We start from the raw sequence: 20,900 nt of genomic DNA, 5'->3' as shown, positions 1-20,900 counted from the left end.
ACCCAGTAATGGAAAGGTGGTGGCTGCGGACTGAATAATTTAGGTGCCTGAGGAAGCCAAAAAGCACTCAAGAAATCTTAAAATTTTGCAGAATGGAGCTCTGTTCCAGCTCTTCCATTGTTTAGCGTGAATGTTGAATAACTGGTGACATTTCAGGCCATAAGCAGAAAGGAGAATGCTGCAGTTGTAGCTGTTGACCCGAAATTTATGCATACACTATAACAAGCTGTGAAGTGTGACATGCCGCTTTTATCATTTGTCTCATAATGAAGCTTTTCTAGCAACTTGGCATATTTGCACATGTATCCAAATAGTAATACTTAAAATATGAAACTGAATGAGGAAAACTAAATATTTTGTATCACCGAAAAAAGCTCTAATGTTTTAGAGAAAAAAAATTTATAATGATGAGTCTTTAAAACTTTCTCCTTGAGTTTGCCCAAACAATAAGCGAAAGTAGAACCGCATGTGTTGTACTAGTAGATAGCTAAATGCTTGGGCATACGATGAAAACCCGATGAAGCAGAGGGGACAGTGACTTGGCTTAGTCTGTGCTAGATCACGTTATGAATATTGCATAGAGCAAAATAAACCAAAACTACATGTGTTGTTTGGGCAGTCACGACAGTTCATGCCTGTTTGCTCTGAATTTGCAGCACCCTGCCACGTTTGTGGCCCTAGCGCATTGTGCACTGTCACAAGTCATGTCGCCATATGCGTCTGCCCTCCTGGCCTCATTGGCGACCCCTATGACAAGATCCACGGATGCTACAAAGGTGCGTGTGGCTTCTTCGAGTCATTTTTGTTTTTACATTTTTAACACTGTGTGCATATTGTTGTTTGCAAACATTAGGTACCGTTTTGTTTACTACTTAAGATGCAAAAGTTGATGCAAAAGTTGAGTTAGTGTTGCTGTTGCATCATGTGTGTTAAAGTGAATATGGAATGAATAATATCCCGTAAGTTTCTGATAATCATGTCTTGCTGTAATGAGTGGCAAGAGCTGTTACCATAACGCACTGCGTTTTAAAGATGCCAACTTTTAAATCACTGCTGTTTCACTTCGTAGTACTGGCGTTTGGCTAGCTATAAAAAAATTTGCTGTGTATGTCATTGGCAACATACCACTTACAACAGCATTTGGTAGCATGTAGAGAACCTCACTGCAAGCTGACATCTATGACTAAGCATAGATGTTTTTGAAGCCTTCAAGGCATTCCCTACTGCTAAGCTACTCCTACAAATGCATTTCACTTCAGACGTATGCAAGTCTTATTTGGGCTTTGCTGGACAGTGAAGGACATAGTGCAGATGTTCTTGTAGAAAGTAGCTTTTCTTCTCCTTGCAGAGGTTCCTCCACCTCCGAGGACAGAGCCTCCTGGCCCAGATGTTCCACCGGGAGGCCTTGATGGTATGCTTCAAAAATTTCATATAGATTTTTAATAGGCTAAACAAATCGGCTTTATATGTATTGACATACATGTTTGTCTACTTTTGTTAAACTTGTTGATACTGCACAGCAGCATTCACAACAAGCTTGCCAAATTTCATCAGTGTGTTGTCAGCGAACATTGCAGCGAACAAATGTTCGGTGACTGGTAGTAGCGCTGATTGACTCATGGTGCTTTGTCGTGTGCAACTTTTTCTGAAAATATGACTGCTTCTATTTTTTCTCTGAAGATCTTAGAACAGCAGCAACTAGCATGCATTCAGGTCCGGCATAAACTAAATGTGCAAATGTGGTTTAGCCTTAGGTTACCGCACAACTGCCAGTTAACTACCTTCACCAAAGTAGATGTATAAGGCCGTCAGAAATGCATTTCTACTATTGCTGAATCCATTGCTGCAAAAGTGGGACATATATGTCCCGCTGTCCCACAAGGGGATGCAGTTACAATGGTGAACTGCTTGAAACGTGCTGCGCAACCTAAAACATGGTACTGACCACACACGTATCTTTGGTCCCCTCAGTGATGTGCCTGGCAGATGGGGTTCAGGTGTTGGTCCAGCTGGACAGCTTCAACGGTGTCATCTACGTGAAGGGCCACAGCCAGGACGCCCAGTGTCGCCGCCTGGTGAGCAGCAGCGAGCGCGAGACAGTCGACTTCAAGGTGCTCTTCAACACCTGCGGCCTGGTGCACATCAATGGAGAGGCCTCTTTTGTGCTCGTCATCCAGAAGCATCCCAAGCTGGTCACATACCGTGCCCGTGCATATCACATCAAGTGTGTCTACAACACTGGAGAGAAGACGGTGACGCTGGGATTCAACGTCAGGTATGTTGCCCGCCATGCTGCAGCGGCTACTTCATTTGGGCAGGACTCAATTCGTTATAGCACAGCGAGCAAGCGATGTACTTTGTGGTTCACACAAACGGTCAGACACGCAAGCCCAAGCATATATTTGCAGTCACGCAGGGTTTAGTTAAGGCCTATTCCGGGAACCCTGAGCTGGTAATAGAATAGTAGAATAGGAAAAGTGCGTAGTTTGCTGCACTTGCTAAGATACTACTAAATAACATGAGACTGTCATGTGAGAGCAAAGCAAGACTTTTTCTGTTTCAATAGAAGAATAAGGCTGACGCTAGTAGTAGTTACGATATAGATGTTGACTATAACGTGAGATCTCCCTGAGCTGTCCTTTCTACCGCCAACGAGAGAACAAGAACAAAATAAGTGCAGCAGTGCATACTGCCAGCACTGCGATTAACAATGAAAGCAGTGAAAACGTTTTAAACCAACAAACACTACGATACAGGATGGTTCTGCTGTCATAAAAGGTGGATTTGTTGAAACCTATTAACGTTTGTCACCAACATAAGAAAGAAAAAAGAAATAACTTAAATGCCACTGGATACACAACTACATCATTGTTTCCTTCTTTTTTTACTTTTGCAGCATGATCACCACATCCGGCACAATTGCCAACACTGGCCCACCGCCGACATGCCAAATGCAAATTTGCACTGTGGACGGAAAAGAAGTGAGCAGCGCTGAGATTGGAGACGACCTGTTGCTCAAGGTCACAGTTCAACCACATGGTATGCATAGCTTTTCATCTAAACTTATCATTCACATTTAACTCAAGCTTGCGGGAAATGCCAAATCAAGTTAACTCAAGCCATCCACGAGTAATGTCAGTTTTTCACATCAGTGTGTGGAAAAAAATAAAGAAACAAGAGGGAGCTTAATTTACCCAAGTGTACACACAGTGCACAAGTAGGTATACATGTTTTGAGTAGTGAAGAAATTAATGTGAACAGAAGAGATAACTAAAGGCCAGTCAAGGTAATGGAGTGGTACCCAAGGGAAAATAAACAGAGCAGAGACAGGCAGAGACAGGCAATGTGGTACATTGGTACATGACAGGGTCAATGGAAGGTCAATGAGTGTGGCTTTTGTCCTGTAGTGGGCATAACTGCAGTGGATGTGCAGTGGGCGGAGGAAGTTGGAACAAAATGCAGAATCTGTGGCTGACTCATCAAATATGTAAACAAGGTAGCTTTAAAGGTATTGTTTCCATTGTACAGGGTAGCACACAGTTTGTGTACTTTCTGAAGTGTACGCTGAAGTATTGTTGGTTACTTTTTCGCCTTGCAGAAATCTATGGTGGCTTTGCACGCGGCTGCGTTGCCAAGACCATGGACAACGAAGAAGAGACGCAGTACGAGGTGACAGATGCTAATGGCTGCGCAACGGACCGGTCCATCTTTGACAACTGGGAGTACGATCCAGAGAACAAAGTGCTGATGGCACGTTTCAATGCCTTCAAGTTCCCCAGCAGCAACAACCTCCGATTCCAGTGCAACATTCGAGTCTGCTTTGGATCATGCCCGCCTGTGAGTTCTAGCCTCTATAACCCATTGTAAACACAATGTCAGTCATATCTGCCTTGTCCACTGAAGTGAAATAGTTCAAGTAAGTGACAGTATCTCTCTTCAATCTTTGCAGAAGCAAAGTCCTAAATTTTAGTCAGATAAGACAGGTGAGCTAGTTGAAGTGCTTTAGCAAAAATGTGAAGCATTGTATTTAATTAAGTACTCAGTGCTTGGACTACAATGAACAAACAGTACAATATTAAAAATGGAAGTCAAAAGAACCATATTACAAGGAACTAGGCAGGTAGATCCATGCACGACGTTAATAGTTAAAATTATGAATGAAGAAGCAGACACTCAAGTTAGGACATTAATGCTGTGTCTGTAACTGTAGTGTTCCTTTTATATATTATTAAAATGGTGCTTCTTACATTCTCTTCAAATCCAAAATGCCACTTATCTTAGAGCTTCCACTGAAGTGTAACCTTCTACAATTTTATAAAACTTGATAACTTAATCACTGACATCCACCCACGTGCAGCCATACGGCGTATGGCTGTGCCCTACTGCTCTACCATCCGATTTGGTGACCGTCCTGGTTAGCTCAGTCGGTAAAGTGACTGCTCCTAAAAGGGTCCCGGGTTCGATCCCCCAGACCAGCACGAATTTTTCTTAACTACGAAGCTTCTGAGAAAGCTGTATAACTGTCCTTTGTAGCTGTATGGCTGTGCTTGGGTGGATGTCAATGGTTAATTACTCCCTTATTACAAATCTACTCCACGATAACAATGTTTATGTGACGCATGACTGCTGGATATTGCTGAGTCTTTGCCTTGGCTTTTGACCGACACTAACAGCCAATTTTTGTATTATGATGGATTACACTTGTCATGAAACATTATGTAGTACATGTTATTAGTTGCAGAATTAAAAACCTGGTAACTGAAAATGAAATTTTCATTGAAAGATATCGATTTTCATTAATACTGATGAAGCAGTAAGATTTGATGCCAGGAGGCAGCGTATTACCTTCCGGTGATAGTATTGGGTCTGAAAGGAGCGAGAAAAACTTGTAAATTACGGCTAATGATCTTGACAAGTTTCCAGTTTGTAGCCGCTTTCTAAATATGCATCAGGGCTTGACGCTACACATTAGAAGCGGTGAATCGTGTCAGTCTCGCAAAGATGAATGCTGAATCATAAAAGGGAGTGCGCTGTTGTTCACACAAAGCTTCGTCTGTTCAACTCTAGTCAATAAGTACTCTTGGAGGCTGCAGCGTACTTATCTAAGTGGTCATTCTTTTATGCAGCCAAGGACTTTGTTCACGGTGACTAACAGTAGTTATTTCTTTAGGTGCACTGCGATGGCGTGGATGCCTTCGGCCGCAGAAGGCGGCGTCAGGCGCCGGGCACTGACCTACAGCTGGGCACCTCCTTCCAAGAAGGGCAGCTTCGAGAAGAGATCATGGTGCAATCAAATGCCATCCTCACCTTTGAGAAGAAAGAGAGCCAGGTGGCACCCACTGCTGAAGGTGAGGTGCAATATGTAGGCAGTACCCTCGATGCAAATCTTTTTTAATTTTGAAGTTATTTACAATAAAATTGTTGTGAATAAAAGATTTAAAAATTAATGTGCAATTAAAATAATATAATTAGAATAATATATAATTAATTAATGTGTCATAATATATAATTAAATAATAATGTATAAATAGAATTATATAAATAAGAAAAAAACTATTGCAAAGGTCTTCTTGTTTGGAATGGTGTGCAAGAGATGGTGCTATGCACAGGTCACTGTGTGAAATTTGTTTTTGTCTGGTAAATCATATTGTCACAAAATTTCTTCTCTAGTGTTGTTTCAGTTTAAATTTCTACATGCAAGTGGTATCAATGATATCAGCATGCATTTAGATCAGATGAGGCCAAAAAAATCTGCTTCAAAATTGGTGCTTCATTGCTTTAATTCACTGCTGCTCTTACGCCAGCCCACTCCAGTAAGCTTTGCCTCAACGCTGCATGCAAAACAAACAATGGAATAGCAAACTTTTGAAATTGAAGGTTATAGGTGTAGTTCACAATCTTTATGTAATGGAACAACTTAACATGCATAGCTAGTGATGCCATGAGCAGGGAGCCATGCAATGTGAGAAAGCCGATTTATGGGGTTCATCATTCTGTGGCAATTTAAAATTTCTGAAGGCATACTGAGAACCTCACTTTTTTGTAACTTCGTTTTTTTCTGGTCCTCTCTGCACTCAACAGCGGGACCAGAAATTGAGGAGATCGACAGCGTCTGCCTGCCCAAACTCGGCCTTATCATCTCCCTGGTGATCACCACACTGCTGGCGCTGGTCGCTGTGGCAGTCGCCATCTCCTGCTGGCTCATGGCGTACCGGCGGCGGGCAAAGGTTGAGGGTCCACTGCCACACCCACCAGACTTCCCCAACCCACTGTACACAACGCCCGAGCCTGTGGCGGAACCGTCGCCCGACTACTACCAGTCCTCAGTGCCGCCTAGCCTGAGGTAGGCCCATCTGGGGGCTCTCTGTTGAGAGAGGGCCTGCCTGCAGAAGAGAAGCAAGCAAGTAAACTATAAGCCCCTCTGCCTCCGCCCCCCCACCAACCCAAGTCATTCCTCACAAACCCCATCCAATACACCCAACCCATTTCTACGTCATGACCGACTGCAGCGCCGACCTGCTAGCTGCTGCAATGCCTTTGGCTACAAGAGCAGCACGTACACGTTTCACATCGGGCATTGCTACCGCTGTGTTCGCTGCCAGTCACCGACCATTTTACAGTTTCGTCACCGGTGCTGTCACAAGAGCACAGCATTGCACCAGTGACAGCCAGACTGTGCTTCTTCCTCAGTGAGGCACACACAGCATCTTTGAGGTGGGATTCACCCAAGGCAGGGCAGGACCCCCCCTCTTTCCCTGGGGAAAAAAAAAGGAAGAGGAAAAATAACACGCTAGTGCATGTCTCTGTGACGTCAGGTTTGGCAGCAGGACTGGTCGTGGTGGACGTCTCCCCAATCCTCCACACCATGACGGAAAGCAGGGAACTGCGTCCCTCGCTCTTGTGGATTTAGGCAGCTACCGGGAACAACAGTGAAAACAAAACAACCCGTGTGCAGGGATGGACTCTAGGTTTTGTATGTTGTGCGATGTTGATGATTATCACTGTGGCAGCGACACCGGTCTCTTTCCTGCCCATAAACGAGACCAGGTGTGTGGTGGTGCCTGCTGACATGACTTCTCGAGTAACTCAGTTTTGCGGGGTGCGTGTGTTTTGTGTGCGTGCATCTTATATATCTGGAGGATGCGGTGCATGCCGGCGGCTGTAGCCTCATCTGCATCGGGTTCACTGATGTGCCAAACATCTCTGCTTCTGCGCTCTCCCTTTATTTTTTGTCCCCTACAGTCAGAGGGCAGGCAGGCAGCTTTAACGGGCCCTTTGTGTTTGCAGATATCAATTATAAGGTGCTGGACATCTTGTAGAAAACATTAGTGTGCGTTTTTTGGAACTTTGCGGCCACAGTGGTTCAGAAGTCTCTGCCTTTGTCTCGGTAGGGATCGGCAGAACCCGCTTGCAAAGCTTGCCACAGGCAAACAGGCTGAACCGCTTAGTTTCCTATAGTTTTTCTTCTTTAGGTTTGTCCCTCAAAGTAACCCTCGCAGAGTTATTGCGGGGACAGATGCTCTGGTCTCTCCCTCTTGTGGTCCGACAGGATGTGAGCATGAGTTCGTGAAGCTGAGTTACTCGGAAACCCTGTGTCATTCAGGTTGGATAAAAGAAAAATAATGGAGATGGTGCTTCCTTGTTTCGAGTGTATTCTGGGGACAGGGTGACACTTTCACGTGTTGCGTGCTTCTCTTGTGGTGCCGGCTTTTCGAATGTGGTTTGTATCCCCATAAACCTCACGAGTGAAACCATGCCAACGTATCACAGGTTTGCAAGGAGTGGCAAGTTCAGTGGGCAATCTGTTGCCAAGTACGTTGTCAAGCTTGCATAACTTAATGCAACAGTACATAGTAACTGTTTGGGTTGTACATAATCTACTGTGTACTTACCGCACATTCCATTCCACGCTTTTCACAGTGTGCTCCGAGATGAACCGCTATATGGAATGAGTGCTTCTTGATCACCTTTGTAGCATCCACTATTATGCAACAGGCACAGTGCATTTCATTAGCTTGTAATAAAACTGTGTGCAATGACTCCTGCATTACAAATAAAACTGAGGCACCCAAGATTTTTTTTTTTTTTTTTGCCACTGCTCGCTACTTAAACACTTAATTTTCATGTGTCGTTGGCTGGTTGTTCTGCCAGGGGACTCAAGCCACATTTGACTCAGCCTGTCTGTTTGTTATAATTGCCACTATGTGTGTCTACTTTTTTTTGCCATGTGTGTGTGTGTAAATTGTATTGTGTGTTTATTTAAATACTATTTGAGGATATTAACAACAAACAACAACTACTGTTCCTTAGAAAGACCTTGGTCGTGCTTTCTCTATGTCCATTTGTTTTCCCTCCTCCTTGTATCAAACGCACACACACACATACAAAACGGTGAACAAAGCGAAGGAGCATCATAGAATAAATGCTATTTTGCTGTGATAAAGGAATCCTGTGCCTTTTTTTCTTGAAATGTTTCTCATCTCCTGTATTCCCGCTACTGTTCTAACCACAGTTTTTTTTTTTTTTCGATACAAACTCCACAACTGCCAGCTTTCACTTTCTTTTTTTTCGTTTGAAAGCAATTGTGGTGACTCGGCCACACGATATATGAACAAAGACATGAAAGGAACTGGGACTGGTCCCGTTCTTTGGCAGCTATTTTTTGTTTGTATACTGTGGCAAAGTTACCGGTGACGTGTCATGATGTACAAGTCAAAGGCTGAGAGTCAAAGCACATCTTTCCACAAGTCTTTTTCTTTTGTTGCCGTGCCAAAACTCGCTTTTTAATCCAAATTTGATAGGACCTTAGCATCATTTTGGTGCATATGTGTTTATCAGGTTTCATGTGTAGCTCATTCTTGCAATTATCAGTAAAAACTAAAGGTGCAATACCACCTTTTTGCTAAAGACTGTGGAGGTATGCGCTTTGTCTCTAAGCAATATTCTCATGCGTAATTGTTTTGTGTATGTTTCTGCAACACTAGTGTTGTGTCCAGTGTTCTCGAAAAAATTTGTTTTTCTTTTCCCTCTGTTATTGAACTCTAACACACTGCCTGAATGCTAGTATGCAGCAGTTGCTTGAAAAAGGCACTGCAGCCAGTTTCTCCTTTTTTTATTAGTTTTATTAACAGAGCAACTTTACTTTGATGAAAATGCCATTTTTTATACATGCCTTAAAACATTTGCTGTTTTGCCCTTGATCTTTGTATTTTCACTTCCTGCAATAAAGCACATAATTTTTATTATGACTTGCTGCTGACATTTCTTGAACCCTGTGATAAACATTGTCGAGGGTGGTGGCATGTTTGAAATTGATTGTAGACTCAAGTTACTGTAGTAGTAATATAAGGCTAAAACTTGAGACAGCTCATAATGTTACTGAATTCGATATTTAACACTATTGTGTTTGTATAACACACGACAGCATAAGTGATGTAGATGTGAATGCTGCGGGATATAACAAAGCATTTTACAATGTTAAAGCTCTGTAAAATCTTTTGTATATATAACCTATCTTAAAAAAGGCCTAAATCACCTTTTGAGTTTAGTGAGTTATATGCAACTGGTACACTGCGCGGCCAAAAAAATGCTTGCTTAGTCACGTAGTCAAGCACATAGAAGAAAAGCAGAAAAGTAGCAGTTCCTCTGCCAAATCATAACACGATAGTAATGATACAAAGACCACAGCACTGGGCAAGCAGATTCATCTTCAAGGCAATGCTGATGGAGTTAGCAGTCAAGGGAGTGCAGAAAAATAAAAACGAGCAGAGAAAAACTGAAAAACCGAAAATGTTGCACTTGGTTCCTTTTCACTTGCAACGCATTTAGAAAGCATTCATTCTGAAAGACACGAATTGTAAAATGTCCAACAGTTTTCAAGACATTTCTTATAACGGACACGAAAAGTGGCTCAGGGCCCTCAATACAGTCAAAACTCGATTTAACGAGGATATTGTAATTCCCTGTCAGACGCCCATAGGATCCAATGCTTTGACTAACTCGAAATAATGAAATCATTTCGTGATCTGCCCCTATTTAACGAACATTTTTACGAAAAATGAAGGTGGAAAGAGACTATTTTTAGTATAATTTGTAGAGGGCATCCCCAGAATTTATTGATTGTGAGCCCACGGTAACAGCGCGGGACACCTCCGTCCCGCTTTTTTGAAACTGCACGGCGCAAAACAAGAATTGTAGTGTTCAGTTGAATTCACCAGATGGTGACAGCAGTGAAAAAATCTTCTGTCACAATCCAAGGGGCGGTGTTGCTGTTCGGTGCTTTTTTTTTTTGTGGCATGCTTCGTGTGATCCGTTTGCCATTGTGCTTCTGCGGATATTTCCCCGCGCCTTTGAGTGCATGCTTCTCTCAAGCTCAGCTTGTTAGACCTACAGTGCTATACGGAGCACTTTAGACCTATGAGAAATTGGTGCGGTCATTGCTCGCAAAGCGCCCACAGGCAAAGATTACTGACTTGATTGCTGGAAAGTAAATTTGTCGTCCTCTCGGGCTCTTCTTGGTGAGTAACAATTTTTGTTTTTGGTGCGCTAACGGCGCCGGTAATTTTTGCTGGCCATATTTCATTTTGGGAGCATTAAGGCTTTGCAAGTATGATGCCGCGGTAGCTTTTTGGGTACCGCCGCACCTTATGATCGAATGTACCAAATTACAGGACAAAGAAATGCCTCACTCGATTTAACGAAATTCCCAACATAACGAAATAATTTACAGCTCCCCACAACTTCGTTAAATTGAGTTTCAACTGTACACTGTAAAAAACCTGCACCCTTTTTGCGTCTACAACTTACACCCTTCAGAAAGGGTGCCTTGTGGTACTGACGTACGCTTTTATTGGATGCAGCAAGCAGCACTGCACCCATTAAAAAGGTGCATCAGTAACTCGATTCCCCCTTTTTTTGGAGCTTCCTGGAAGGTGTGAGTTGTAGATGTGAAATGCACCTTTAAGGGTGAGATTTATTTACAGTGTACATAAAAAAGCTAATAAAAAACTGACTCATCATACCGCATGTCTACAAAAAAGTAGTATTGGAAGCTCGTATCTCGTGCCAGAACGCGAAATCCTGTCTCCTGTCCCACATGCAGCCAAAATAAAATGTGTGAAGAGCAACAGGCATGCCTTAATTGCATCGGTCGCAAAGACTAAGGTTCAAAACAACGCGAGAGCAAAACAGCGAATGCTCCTCGAAAGAAGGCTCTGGCGTGAACAAATTCTAATGATGTGATGAAAAATCCCCTTGTGGGCGATTATTCACTCTGATGCCATAGGGTGTGGCTGATGAAAAGGTATTCACCATACCTGTCAGGCGTGTCAGGAAAATCGGTCAACATCAAGAGGGCCTCCTTCGAAGGAAATTTGCTTTTTCTTTCTCGAGCTGTATCCAACTGCAGTGATACTGTTATCCTGCCGCAGAAAAAACGGTCACACATTACTTTATGCTACTTGCTCCAAGCAAGTGCTGTCAAAAGTCTGTTTATGCAGTCACCCAGATTTCTGACGGTCTGCAATGTCAGCCTCACTTTGCCCTTCACACGCAATGCATCACTGGCATATACTTCAGGTTGAAATCTCGTACGATTGTAAAAGAACTCTTGTAATCATAAAAATATTAGTATCATTTTAATGGATCATAAGGAGTTTTAACTTTACAACGGCCAATCCTTGGCAGTGGAATGCTAGCAATATATTTCTGAACTTTAAAACACAGCATAACAAATATTAACACTGCCAGACTTAAAATGCCTGAAGAGATTAACCTTACAACATTCTTGTTTAGGGATAATGTCATTACCACGCCATATAAGTCCAGTCTTTTGACGTATGAAAATACACAAAATGTAGACAAATAGCAACTGGAGTAAGCATTTAAAAATTTCATGAAACAGTCATGTATAATAAATATGCTTGCTTATTGATAACTAATGTGCTCATTTCATCATCATTTCATAATGTGGCAGCTTATGACCATATACTAATCAGCATGTGTGATACAGTAGAGACACAAATTAAGGGATTAATAAGCAAGCAGCAAAGTGCATGTATGTGGGCTGGGACCTGTAAGGAGAGCTACAGATGGGAGCCATTAGTGGGGTCACATTGCAGCCAGGTAGGACATAAGTGTCCTCCAAACGTTCTTCAATGCAACTAACTACTCAGCCCCGCCATGCATATATTTGGTTCGCAGGAAGGGAAAGGCGCAGTATCTGTCACACTTGTTTCTGTGGACACCTGAACGAGCCATAGTGGAGGGCTACGGAGTAATTCGACTACCTGAGGACCTTCAGTGCTGACATCCCATAGCATAGCACCATTTCGCTCGACTACTGTTCCCAAGGAAGGGGGGTCGAATCCCGGCCTCGGCAGCCACTTTTCGATGGAGGCGAAAAGCAAGGCGCCCGTGTGCTTCGCGATGTCAATGCACTCAATGCATGTTAAAGAACCCCAGGTGGTCGAAATCGTTAAACCCCACAAACCACATTTCCCTTTTGATGGAGGAGAAATGCCAGCACAAAGTTCCCTAGGTGGTTGAAAGAAATTACTCCCTAGTCCGCCACTACGGCTCCTTTCTCTCTTTCCACTTTCACTCCCACCTTCCTCCCTTCTCTTCTGGTGTGGTTCAGGTGTTCACAGAACAAGTGTGACACATACTGCACCTTTCCTTTCCTGTGAACTAATTATTAACCAGCGACTGAACCTCACAAAGATTCCAAGGTAGCTGAATAGCACAGACCTGAAGGCCAACACAGCAACTGCATGTGCTTCTCTCTGCTAATAGTCTTTTTTTTTTTTTTTTTTTTTTTTACAGCCATGCACCAGGCCTCAGTGCTTCTTTTCCCTGAATGAGCATCCTTCAGTTAGTCTAGCCCGACCTCCCGTTGGCTGGCAAAGCACTGTGGAGCATCCCACACAGCAAGACTGTCTGGGCGTGACTGAACACTAGTGATTTTGTAGCAACAGGGACACTTGACATCCATGAAGACCGACTTTGGTTGCTGGACCAATCGTTTTAGCTTGCACTTCCTGCGCTCTTCCTCTGGCGAGGGATTCAGCAAGTCCTTAGCGAGAGGCATGATTGCCGACTCGAGTACGCACGGATTCTCAGCAGCCTTGAGACGTCATGTAATGAAGGTTGTTTTACTGAACCCCTTTCTGTGGTCGCCTGCTCAAGATCTGCACCTAGAGAAGGCACACAACTGGAGTAATTTGGAGTAAAAAAAAAAAAAAATACAAGAACATTATCAGGACTTCTAGAGGATGCATTTTTGAGTACATAGCATATATTAATCCTCAACAAGTCATCTGGTCCTGTTATCCAGCCCCAATAAATCTTAAAACTTGCTCCAGAGGACCTTTCAGGCCTCTTTTAGGATGTAAGGTGCCAATCTGAGGCAGGGATCCTGTGTTATGATTTGCTTAAATACTTTGTGTGTTATTCACAAGGTCATTGAGACGACTTTTTAATGCAAGAGTGAAAATCCGGATTGAGTTGTCGGCTTGAGAGAAAAGCAATGAGCATGCCTCTGGCTACGAGATGGCATATGACGTGGCTGGTTAGTGATTAGTTAGTTGGCAGGTTGTGCAATGCCTTGAGACCAAACAACATGGCCGACATGGCGGGAGATTGGAATCGAAGCCAGGACCTTTGGATCCCCGCGACGGACATGTTACCATTAGGCCACGTAGGCACTTTTGCATGCCTTGGTTAAAATGGGGCTTCATACCTATATAGGGTGGCTTTGAATGTAATTTGGTAGCTCACGATTGTATGCCAAGTGACTATTTATAGCATAAAACAGACAAAAATTCGGGGAGTCATCGAGGACATATCGCCCCATCAGTTGCAAGTGGTCGCGAAGACTTTTCAAAAATGATCTGTAAATTATAGGCTCCATGCAAAACAATTAAATTTGACTCGAATACTCACAAGAACCACCTCTATAGATTTCTTGCATTACGATATTACCACAAGTAGTTTCAGAGGCCCTTTAAGTGGAGGAAATTTTTTTTTTTACCCTTGTTTTCAGCTGGATCTTGGAAAAAAATTGTACAAAGTTGGCACACTTGGCAAGACAAACTAGTTCAATCGATATTTTTGTCGTTAGTTGGTTGTTCTCATGTAGCAATTTTAAGCGGCAATGGTTGTAGCTCTCTCTGGACTTCTGCTACCTTGGTGGCAACTGTCATAGAGACAACAGTGCTAGTAAACCAATCCACTGTGGCCCAAAATCGAAAATCGAACGTGACCGTCTAACCCAGTTAGAAACACACAGCGCATAACTGGTTGAAAAGCTAACATATCTTAAATATACCAACAAGAATGTGTTTCCGAGGCAAGGCTGATACATGTATTATTTTTAAAATATTTAAACCTGCAGTTTTTGTGTATTAAGAGCTGCATACACGAAATAAAGTTGGCATTGATTTGGAATTGTAGGATGCATAAGAAATTTTCATCTTCATGTTGTCCTACCATGAACAAACTAAGGACATCTTCATGTTGTCCTACCATGAACAGACATCATTATGAGAGATTTTTGATCATGCCACACTCAAAATGCAGTCGGGACAACTTGCTAGGGATAAGGATATTGTCAGGACATTCCAAAAGTTCATACTGACAACTTGCACCACAATGTCAAGAGTGGTCGCCACTGGATGACCACAGGCAGAGAGAAAATCTGTCACCTTGTAAATTGTAATGTTGGTGGATGACGTTGGGCGACACTTCATGTAGTGAAAGGTTTGCCCTATTCCAAAGCAAGGGCCCTCATTTCTGGCCTTCTGCAGTGACTGTCACAAACCTGGCCTGGCATACCAGCTTGTGTTGATCATCTGGCTACGAACGAGACAGTTGGGCTTCCTGTTGGGCAAGGTGGGGTTGGGGATAGCGAGAACTGCCAGGTTGAGTTGGCACACCCGGGTACACGGTGTGACATAAGAGATATTCGTTACAAGGCTGTGTGAGGTGTAGTTTGTGCACGAAGCTCAAATACAAGTGTGTGTAATAATTTGTAGTCACCAGATGGCCTGCTTTGTGTAAGTTATTTGTCTGGTGGTAGATATCTTTACTTGTCCAGGCATTGATGCTGCAGTAGACTTGCGTGCTGGTTTGGTACTGGCTTCAGTGAAGGATTACGGTCTATAATAGCTCCTGGTGCCTGTGTGGTGTTCGCACATGTGATAGTGTGTGTAAGCTGGTTCCCAGGAAGGAACTCATATCCAGAGTTACATACCAGTACAACACTGGATGAGATGGTGCCCTAAGGTCTGAGGAATCTAGTAGCATACGGAAATACTACACTCTTGCAGAAGCTTCAATATGTGGCACCATATATGGTGTTAGTTGAGCAGCTGAAGATGGTGATAGTGCTGTGGCTGCCTCCTCTGCTTCCAAGGTGAATGGAGGTGGTTGTGATGGTTGCGGTCATGACCGTATCTAGCACTTGATCGATTATGCTGATAGTGGTAGTTCTGTGGCTGGGATAGTGAGATGCGTTAATGTAGAGGGCCTGTAGGAATTTGCTGCAGATGCAACCCAGTTTCTTGGCTTGTACTTTCCTTCGTTCAGAGTAATAGATGGAGAGCACATTTCTGAAAACGAGTGCAATTTATAGGCAGTCCTTGACAACTGGTGAGAGTGCTGTCGGGGGTGGTGGTGGCCTGTTGGTAGCAGATGCCCAAGGCATTAAAGTAAGCGAGGCCCGGTGGTGCTGAGAATTATCATCATCATCAGCCTGACTGTATCCACTGCAGGACGAAGGCCTCTCCCATATTTCTCCACTTAACCCGGTTCTGTGCTAGCTGCATCCACTTGACCCCTGCGAACTTCTTAACCTCGCCCGCCCACCTAACTCTCTGCCGCCCCCTGCTACGCTTTCCTTCCCTTGGAATCCAGTTTGTTACTCTAAGCGACCATCGGTAATCCTCTCTTCGCACTACATGTCCTGCCCATGCCCATTTCTTCTTAATTTCCACTAGAATGTCGGTAACCTGAGTTATTTCTCTGACCCACTCTGCACGCTTCCTATCTCTTAATGTACCCCCTACCATTTTTTGTTCCATAGCCCTCTGAGTTGTCCTCAACTTAAGTAGAACTCTCTTGGTTAGCCTCCACGTTTCAGCCCCATAGGTGAGTACAGGTAAGATGCAACTGTTATATACTTTCCTCTTTAGCGATACCGGTAAGCTGCTAGTCATAATCTGTGAGTGCTTGCAAAATGCGCCCCATCCCAATCTTATTCTTCTTGTTATTTCCTTTTCATGGTCCGGATCTGCGGTTACTACCTGTCCTAAGTAGATATATTCGCCTACTACTTCCAGTGCTTCGCTACCTAATGTAAACTGCTGTTCCTTTCCGAGGCTGTTGAACATTACCTTAGTCTTCTGCATATTGATTTCCAAGCCTACCTTTCTACTTTTCCTGTCTAGGTCACCAGAATTATACAGGTGTTCAATTTGGTTGGCAAGTTGGGCTTGTATTATATAGTTCCCTGGTCGTGTTATGAAGTCCTATGGTGAGAAGCTTTTCAGTTGATGTGGCTAAGAATGTCACGGGTTCTTATGGCAACCCTAGACGGCAGTAAAAAAAATTACAGTCGATTTGCACAGTAAATTAAATTCGAAGTATAGTGCGTAGCACTGCTTATCTCTGCTATACTTTTCATGCATTTTACACGTCTTGCGCCCTCTAGCTGCAATATCAGAATCAGTACACTCATGTTCCCTCTGTCTTCGTAACCGCTGTACTTCAGCACGTCGAACCTGCGCCGCAGTGCCAGAGGGCCCGGCTTCATTCATTGCGACACGAAGCAAACGCATGGCCAGCCGCGTCCTCAGCTTTCCTTACACCATCTTCAGTGGTCCTTACTACAAATAAACGAAAAAGGCACAATGTATTGCATCCCCCTTAGGAATGCAATTCTTTGCACCCGAAAGGTCTGGGGTGGGATCATAGGGGGAGAGATAGAGAGATTTGAGGAGAATGTAGGGCATCAGCAAAACAAATTCTCCAGAGTTTCAGCATCAACACATTTCGAGCAGTGAAAGGTCTTCAGGATGAAGAAAAGTAATCCAAGAGCAGGGAAATGCGCTTAAGGCAAGCATCAGTTAAGGCGCAGAGGTAAGCACAAGCTGCTCCACAACGCGGCGAGCAGCTCGGAGCCAAGGTCCAGGGAGCACCGCGCATACACGGCTGCTGTCCGTGGAGACCGAGGAGTGACTGATGCAAGGGGAAAGATGCCGAAGTTGAGGACGTCATGACAGTCTGGAGTAACACATGCTTGTACAACAATGCCCGGTGACGGCAGCGACGTCCGCAACTTTGACACGCCCCACTCTCTCACTGGGTGCATCTGTACGGCCGCTCCACCCCCCTCATTTTTAAATCGCTTGATGCGGACGTTGCCACCTCCTTCTCCTCTTCAAGTTCACAGAGAGATGGACAGAGAGAGAGAAAAGAGAGTGGCTCTGCTGCAGCAGTGCGGCTGCTCCGCCTCCTCAATGCTTAGCCGCACGACGTGCACGTCGCCAACTTCTCTTTCTCGATTTCAAGTTTACGAAGAGAGGGAGAGTGAGCGGCTTCGGACAGACATCGGCGAAATCCGTGATTGAGGCTAGTAGTGCTACGCACTAAAAGGGCAGGGCCAAGAACTGGGCCGGGCGTTCAGGCACAAGAGGCTAGGCAAAGCGGTGGCAGCCGATTCCACACGCACTACGATCCGTCCCATGCAGGTAAGCAGCAACTATTGTTACCACGGGTGACAATATTAGACCCAATCAATTCCTTGTAATAGTCCAGAGGGCCTGTACTGTGGTCTTGAGAAGATGTAAAGTGCGGGCAGTACTGCCATTTCCTGTAACTCGAGGCCAAGGATGCCTAAACGAAGTACCATTTGGAAGGGAGTACATCCATGGTTAATTGAGCATCCATAGTACTATCCATGGTTAATTGGGCATTGGTAGCGCGACAAAATCGTTCGCACGCATGCATCGTCATCATAATCATAAAAAATGGCAACGCCGCGCTAACTTTAACGCCAACAAGATCGCAGTTCACCGACGGTAGTATGGTTCTTTTAAATTTCAGTTGTCACAATGCCCCGAACCGCCGACATTTCTGGTGAAGATTCGATGGAACAGAGCAAATATGCGTACAGAAACTGACCGCAAGCAAAAACCGGCGGGAGACAAGCATAAATTGCAAATGACTGCCGTTTATAGACCGGTAGAACAAGAAAATAAATTGCATAAGACTGCCGTTTTATAGACCGGTAGAACAAGAAAACGGGCGAGCAGCGCCAGAAGAATGACAGATCATCATTTTCAAAATGCCGGGAATCGTTTTCAGCCCTTTTCCCGCCAGTCTCCTGTGTGCAGTCAGACGAGTCACGAGTGAGCTTTCGTCAATAATACGCCCACTGATGCCGCTTGTGAGCATCAAGTCGCAAAACTGAGAGGAGTTAAAAACTCACCGCTTCCTGGAAACTTAGCGCGAATAAAAAATCGGGGGAGATTTGTTGGAAGGTATGTATTGTACACCATACTGAATATCGAGCTGTGCTTCACACACTAACGAAATCCACCGATAAAATGGCCTGCATTTAATAGTAATAATAATAATTAAAGTAGCGACATTTTTTTTCTATTTTTTTTTTTATGCCCCACAACCTACAAATGACGGCAAGGGAGAAATCGATCATTTCAATTTGCGAACGTCCACTTGGAAAGCGTAGTTGCAGACGGCCAGCATGCACCTTGAGGCATTGGTGTCTGGAGGAGCAAATCCGCAGTAAAATTGGTAAAATGAGCACCGTCGATATACCGTCGATGCTAAGATAGCGCAAAGACGTGACAAGCACGGACGAGCAGCAATTAGCCTTGCAAGCAGACACAACAAACCAATTTTCTATCTGCCTCAAGTTACCACCTGCCCTTTTGCTGCTGCTGCTCCCTTGGCACTTGGCAAAAAATATGTATATAAGCGAAACATAATTCACCAGCACATTCTCACATTTTTTAGAATGTTTTCTTGTTTGTATGGTATTTAAAATTAACATTTAGAAGGACAAAACGAGGAAAACTTTAGTACTGCACGTAGCCGCAGAAGTCCGTAGTGGCGCTTGCGTCTCGACAGCGATTTTGTGTTTACTTCATCATAGCTGTGATGTTGCAGCCGTACAGCTGACGCAGCCGTGGCGGTACGGACAGGCGCTTCATTAATGAAAGTTAAGCAATCGGGCTTTCTGCAGGACTATTCAACTCTGCCACGACATAAGGTAAGTCTCGTTGAGCTCCACCGACGTGTGATATTTCATTTATGCGGCGTTTCGTAGGCCTAACCCGCATATTTTTGCCTCGGTGTAAGGAGTTGGGGTGAGGGGGTACGGTGCTCTGGTGGGGACTTCGGTATTTGACGGTGCGTCGCAAAGCGAAGTCGCCGCTGCCTTCAGTATAATTTGGCTGACCCTACTTCGGAGATGATTTTCGTGAAGTATATCGTCATGCAAACTCTGACACCGCCGTAGTTTTTAATCGCGCACCGACGGGGCCTGGAATATATTTCAAGGTCAATATGTTGCAATTCCACCGTTTTTTACCTCTAGGGAAGGCCGTCCGTTTTGCTGTTTGTCCTCGATTTCGTTTCGTTGAAAATCACCTCCAGACCAGAGGCGAAGTGCACGAAGATGTCGCTTGGTGGGTCTGCGCAAGCTGAATGTCATACATTTGCGACTTCTACGCGTAGTTCTTTCCGCAACGTAAGCGGTGACTTGAGAGCAACAGGCAGGTTGCGTGCAATGTGTACCGTGGTTACGCGTGAAAGCGAAAACAGCTGCATCTTGTGGCTCAGGCTTATTTCTGCCCAGTTGTTGTGATTGTTTAATTCGCATCACTGCGCGATGATATGCTCAACAGCTTGGTATATTTTCTCAATGAAATCCTTAACTCGAAAGCGACGACGTTCAATTCAACTCGGCGCTTTCAACGACGAGTCCTCAGTCTGAGCTACGAAACGACTTCGCCGCATCTTCACGGCTCTAGGGAAAAAAATGATCGCTCTGGAGCGTGCAGCGGTATCCACCAGCGGTGTCGCCAAAATGACAGATTACTCGAAGCGAGGGGCAAAGACATTCCACGAGGAATGACGTAAAAAATTTTGAAAAAAAAAAAAAAGAAAAGAAAGAAAACTCGAACTCGTGTTCTTCACGGCGCTTTTTCCTTCCTCGTAGCTGTGCAGCGCATTAGTCATTCGTAGGAGACAACGAGTCTCTTATTTTCATTTTTCTCCGAAATTCCTCTGACCTCGTATATTCACTCCCCGTTTGCCTGTGTTTCTGCGCCTTAACGCGATAGAAAGGAATGCTTAGCTTAAGGCGTCCGTGTAATACTTTGGTTTCGGGTACGCCGACATATTGTGCGATGACAACGGTTGCAGTGTGCATAATAACCTTGCCTGACTATCTTCGCTACTGCGAAGAAGAAAAGGTACGCCAGGCAACGGCAGCTCTGGTGAGGCAATCAGGAGTCCTCGAGTTCACAATTCTAGAAAGAGGAAAAGAAAATCGCAGAGCCTTGTACGTTACCATGACGCCGGCTTATGCACGCGTGTCGTAGAGTTTATTTCTTTATCTTTGCGTTTGTGTCCCTGACGTCACACGCAAAAGGAAGAACAAAAGGCAATTTGCCCCTGGATGGCGCAAGGTAGTGCGGCTAGTATCTCAAGGTAATCTGTGAGGTCCGCGAACACGTGCACGCGCGTAGCTCATTTTATCTTTCCTTTTTACCCTCTTAAGGTCGCGGGGTGGCAAGTGCGCCTTTTTTTTTTTTTGCCTTCCCTGCGGCAACAACGTCACTGTCTGGGGGAGATAATCGCAATGTATAAGGTCC

At 44.3% G+C, this 20,900-nt stretch overlaps 2 protein-coding genes, 1 long non-coding RNA gene and 1 pseudogene across 3 annotated transcripts in view; 2 read left to right on the top strand and 2 right to left on the bottom strand.

The window, feature by feature from the left end:
- The window catches only part of LOC146197018 (uncharacterized), a 330,602-nt gene extending 322,516 nt beyond the window's left edge, over nt 1-8,086 (top strand). The window contains exons 119-125 of the mRNA XM_084598725.1: nt 657-776; nt 1,349-1,411; nt 1,972-2,275; nt 2,897-3,039; nt 3,599-3,837; nt 5,171-5,348; nt 6,082-8,086. Of these exons, the coding sequence (XP_084454851.1) occupies nt 657-776; nt 1,349-1,411; nt 1,972-2,275; nt 2,897-3,039; nt 3,599-3,837; nt 5,171-5,348; nt 6,082-6,347 (1,313 nt within the window). The 3' untranslated portion in view covers nt 6,348-8,086. The remainder of the gene's footprint in view (nt 1-656; nt 777-1,348; nt 1,412-1,971; nt 2,276-2,896; nt 3,040-3,598; nt 3,838-5,170; nt 5,349-6,081) is intronic.
- LOC146197016 (uncharacterized) overlaps nt 1-18,978 on the bottom strand; it is a 64,297-nt gene extending 45,319 nt beyond the window's left edge. Inside the window, exons 1-2 of the long non-coding RNA XR_014706159.1 lie at nt 18,488-18,978; nt 1,946-2,132 (exon numbers count right to left, since the gene is read on the bottom strand). This is a non-coding gene — a long non-coding RNA (uncharacterized LOC146197016). The remainder of the gene's footprint in view (nt 1-1,945; nt 2,133-18,487) is intronic.
- LOC146197017 (small ribosomal subunit protein eS27 pseudogene) lies at nt 12,810-13,106 on the bottom strand (annotated as a pseudogene).
- Nucleotides 18,979-19,134: 156 nt separating the features above from the next.
- Nucleotides 19,135-20,900, top strand: part of Cpr (Cytochrome P450 reductase) — a 39,527-nt gene continuing 37,761 nt past the window's right edge. Inside the window, exon 1 of the mRNA XM_084598726.1 lies at nt 19,135-19,291. The gene's annotated coding sequence lies outside the window, so the exon portion shown is untranslated. The remainder of the gene's footprint in view (nt 19,292-20,900) is intronic.

This window comes from Amblyomma maculatum, chromosome 3 (assembly GCF_055883805.1).
Source record: "Amblyomma maculatum isolate TAMU_Amacu chromosome 3, ASM5588380v1, whole genome shotgun sequence".
Lineage (NCBI taxonomy): Eukaryota > Metazoa > Arthropoda > Arachnida > Ixodida > Ixodidae > Amblyomma > Amblyomma maculatum.
The sequence above is the reverse complement of the archived record's forward strand: the minus strand, read 5'-3'. Positions and strand labels throughout refer to the sequence as shown.